General features: G+C 39.6%; 1 protein-coding gene across 14 annotated transcripts in view; it reads right to left on the bottom strand.

Annotated features, from left to right (window-relative positions):
• LOC126392084 (myeloid cell surface antigen CD33-like) overlaps positions 1-3,868 on the bottom strand; it is a 24,705-nt gene that overhangs the window by 11,943 nt on the left and 8,894 nt on the right. For 2 of the 14 annotated variants that reach the window (XM_050047253.1, XM_050047254.1), the window contains one exon: positions 2,115-2,662. The exons of the other annotated variants lie outside the window; for them this stretch is intronic. In XM_050047253.1, coding sequence (XP_049903210.1) covers positions 2,659-2,662 — 4 coding nt within the window. In that variant the 3' untranslated portion in view covers positions 2,115-2,658. Of the gene's footprint in view, positions 1-2,114; positions 2,663-3,868 lie in introns of those variants that run through there. 14 annotated transcript variants of the gene reach the window in all.

Genomic DNA, 3,868 nt, shown 5'->3' with positions numbered 1-3,868 from the left:
GAGTTCAAGCCTCAGCTAAGGCAGAATGGACATTCTAATGTGAAAGTCCTATGTTCAGGCATCATGCTATGTGGATTAGAGACTACCAAGGTTAAAATAATTATGATCCAGGCAGTTTTGCGGAGAGACAAATACTCTTTATCAACACTTTTCCCTGTTATCCCTTGTCTCTTTTCCATGTTTATTTGGCTTAGCTATCAGTCAATATGCAGAGTCTATCCAATAGCTACTTTTACATTTTAAAAAATGTTTTCATCTTTGTCACCATGGATAATGTTTAGCTTTAAGCTAGATCAGGCCAGTTTGTTCACAATTGCTAGCAGTTAATAATAACTTTTATTTATAAATCTATTCTTGGACTTCTGCCTACATATTTGTGTTTACACATGTGTAGAAACCTCAGCCGATTTGGCCTGAGTTCTCAGGACATCATACAGATGCAGGTCCCGAGAGTCAGAACTGAACTGGGCAAAAAGGCTTTTAAATTTTCTGCCCCGTCTACCTGGAACGATGTGCAGAAGGACTTGAAACTGACACATCTTGTAACTCTGGGGGAATTCAAGACAATTATAAAAGACAATTGGATCTTGTGATTGCACTGTGTACTCATGTAATCCCACTCTGGTTTTCCTGTAGTGTGTGATCATATTTTATTTGTGTCTTGTGTGTTTGGTGTAACCATTTTGCTTTTGTGCTGCCGTCTTGGCCAGGTCACTCTTGGAAAAGAGGTTTTAAATCTCAATGATTTTTTACCTGATTAAATAAAGGATATTGATTGAATGTTATTCTTACTTTCTTGTTCTTGAGTTTTTTCTTTCCTTTGTATATTATGAGTCTGATCACTTCAGCCACTCATCCACAATTTGAAGGGCATGCCATGATTATATGATGTAACTTCTATATGTTGTGATATGCTTTGTTTCAGTGTGTGTAGTGTGTGTGTTGCTCAGAATTGCCTAATTTTGCCTAAAATTGCCCGGCCCCAACCATTGCTGCGCAGCAGCTACAATTTTCATTGTTGTCAAACTCTAGCAGATGGATCCAAGATTGCTGCTACATTAATGTGTTCGTTGCATTTTACTGCTGTACTGCTGCGGGGCGGCAGTAGCTCAGTCCATAGGGACTTGGGTTGGGAACCGGAGGGTCGCCTGTTCAAGTCCCCGTCCGGACCAAAAATGTGGAGCGTGGACTGGTAGCTGGAGAGGTGCCAGTTCACCTCCTGGGCACTGCCGAGGTGCCCCTGAGCAAGGCACCGAACCCCCCAACTGCTCGGAGCGCCTGTCATGGGCAGCCCACTCTGACATCTCTCCATTTAGTGCATGTATAGGTCCAGTTTGTGCATGTGTGTGTTCGGACCTGTGTGTAATTGACAACAGAGTGTAAAATTGAATTTCCCCTTGGGGATTAATAAAGTATATAAAATTAAAAAATTAAAAAAGATGTTAAGCTTGTGTAAATTGTACTGTTGTGTAGTTTAAACTTAGATCTACTGCAATGAATCAGTCATGTTGAAAGGCTTTTATCCTTACATGATATCATTACAGTTTTTACAGAGGTCACTCTTAAGTTATACTTTATTATGTTTTGGCAGCTAGACACACAAGTAATGAGCATTTTAATGCAATGCAAAAATACTTAAAGATGTACAAACAGTGGCTCAGACATTTGTTTTTTGTTTTCTAGTACATGCTTAAACTTGAGCTTTCTTGTTGTCGAGGGGAACCACAGAACTTCTTGAACTTTCCGTCACACTCAATCCTCAGTTTGTCTCCCATTCTTGTTTCACTTCCACTCTCTGATGACTTCAGCTGCTCTAAAGCAGTCTTAAAGCACCACCATCTGGCTGACACGGCTGAATGACTATTGAGAGTGGGCAGTTTGTAAAAAAAGAAACAAAAACATCCATGGCAGTTAACCATTGTCCAAAAAAGGTACGGCAGCTGAATAAAAAAGAAAGTGTATATTTTGGACTGTTAAACATTTATGAAACTAGAGTATACTGAATGGAGGTTTGTACATATGTTCCCCTGTAGAGGACAAACACATTACCAGTCAAGCAATGATGAGGCCTGTAGAGGACAAACACATTACCAGTCAAGCAATGATGAGGCAGATAAGCGCAAAACTAAATTTAATATACAAAGAGTTAATGTTTACATTACTGATACATCTGTTCAGAAAACAGGAAGTGCTGGGTGTTAGTAGCATGCTTTAAGATTTGGTGCTAGACAGCAAACTGTGTCATCATTGCTCTAATGATCAACTGAGAAACCCAAACGCAGTGTCTATATCACAAACCAGTGGGTGGGGAAGTTTTCAGTATGCAGAGTGTGAGTTTAACGAATAAAAAGTGGCATGTTGCTTTCCAGGGAACCAGACTGGTACAGCTTTTTGTCAACAGATTTTTATATCTTGTTTTTGTGTGTGTGTTTTCTGATTTTTTAAAAGTCGCTATTAAAGTAACGCCATTTCTCTGAAGCTGATATGTGATTAACATGAACGCAAGTTAAGAAATTAAACCCACCAGCAAATGTTTGCCCCTTGACTTGCTGTATTATTATAATGAAACTTTAAAAAGACTCTTAGAAAAGCATAAAAAAAAAAGACACTGGTGCAGACTGATGATGATGACGGAGGCTGCTGGTCACTTTTCTTTGATTATCTGAAAGAACAAGAAAATACACATTTTTTAAAATTTGACTTTTAAAGATGCATTCATCAACAATATATGAAATTTAAGTTAAATTGTGACGTAAAGTGATGGGGTCACTTGAAGTAAGAAACCCACAGTGTTTTCACCTTTAAAGTGCAACTTGCAGGTTACATTTTTTAAAAAATACATACATAACCTTGTCTGAAAATTCCTATATGAGAAGTTAATTCAGAATTTAGGGCACAAATTCAGAGGAAAAAGGAACTCTGCGTCCTTGACCCTGCCTCTGTCCAGTGCGCAGTAGTAGGTGGTAGTGAGTCTGAGCGGTAGTAAACTTGTGAGTTAGTATTTTTTCGGTTGTTAACAGCGCATTTCATCATTTGTGATTATGCCGAATTATTGTGTTTGTGCAGGTTGCACAAACTCGAGTATGTCAGGACATCGAGTCCACCGTTTTCCGGACAGAAAAAGGAGTGGAGTTAGTTTTCGTGCCTGGGTGTGTTTTCTGCAGGTGAAGAGGTGCGATTTCACGGCTTCATCTGTGACCAAAAACGCGGTGTGTGCAGCGCTCATTTTGGACAGGAGGATTATGTTCCGGACATGTTATGTCTGGTCTGGGGGTCAGATTCTCCACCAGAGCCCAGAAGGCATCCACCTCCCTGCAGCACATACTCTCCACAGCTGAGGACATGGGCTGGCAGTTCCCACACACAAGCACCTATCATACAAAACATTATCAGGAAATCTTCATAACTCTCTCTCTCTCCCTCTCTCTCTCTCCCCTGCGGACGTCAATACACCGTAATGCGGAGTTATAACACGCATAGCAAGATACGTCTAATACAAGCTGACATTTGCGCATTAGTTTCTGTTATGGGTACGTAGCATTAGTTATCTAATACTGGCAGAACTATTGGTAGCTTTGTTATAACCTAATACGTGATGGCAAACTTAATGTTGTGATGTGAACACAGCGTTAGACATCGTTAGCTGTCGTTAGCTAACGCTGGTCGCTCACCAAGACACCTGCCCAGTTCTCTATGGGGTGCCGTTTGTAAAGTGTCTCACGCTGAAAATAACATCAACATTTTGCCACATTTAGCTTCAAACAATGTTTAAAAAAGTATTGTGAATTTTTTAACGTCACCTTTTACCACATTTACAGCAATATTTGTTAACTTAGAAATATATTAAATAGTTAAATCTAAATATTAA

This window comes from Epinephelus moara, chromosome 6, assembly GCF_006386435.1.
Source record: "Epinephelus moara isolate mb chromosome 6, YSFRI_EMoa_1.0, whole genome shotgun sequence".
Lineage (NCBI taxonomy): Eukaryota > Metazoa > Chordata > Actinopteri > Perciformes > Serranidae > Epinephelus > Epinephelus moara.
The sequence above is the reverse complement of the archived record's forward strand: the minus strand, read 5'-3'. Positions and strand labels throughout refer to the sequence as shown.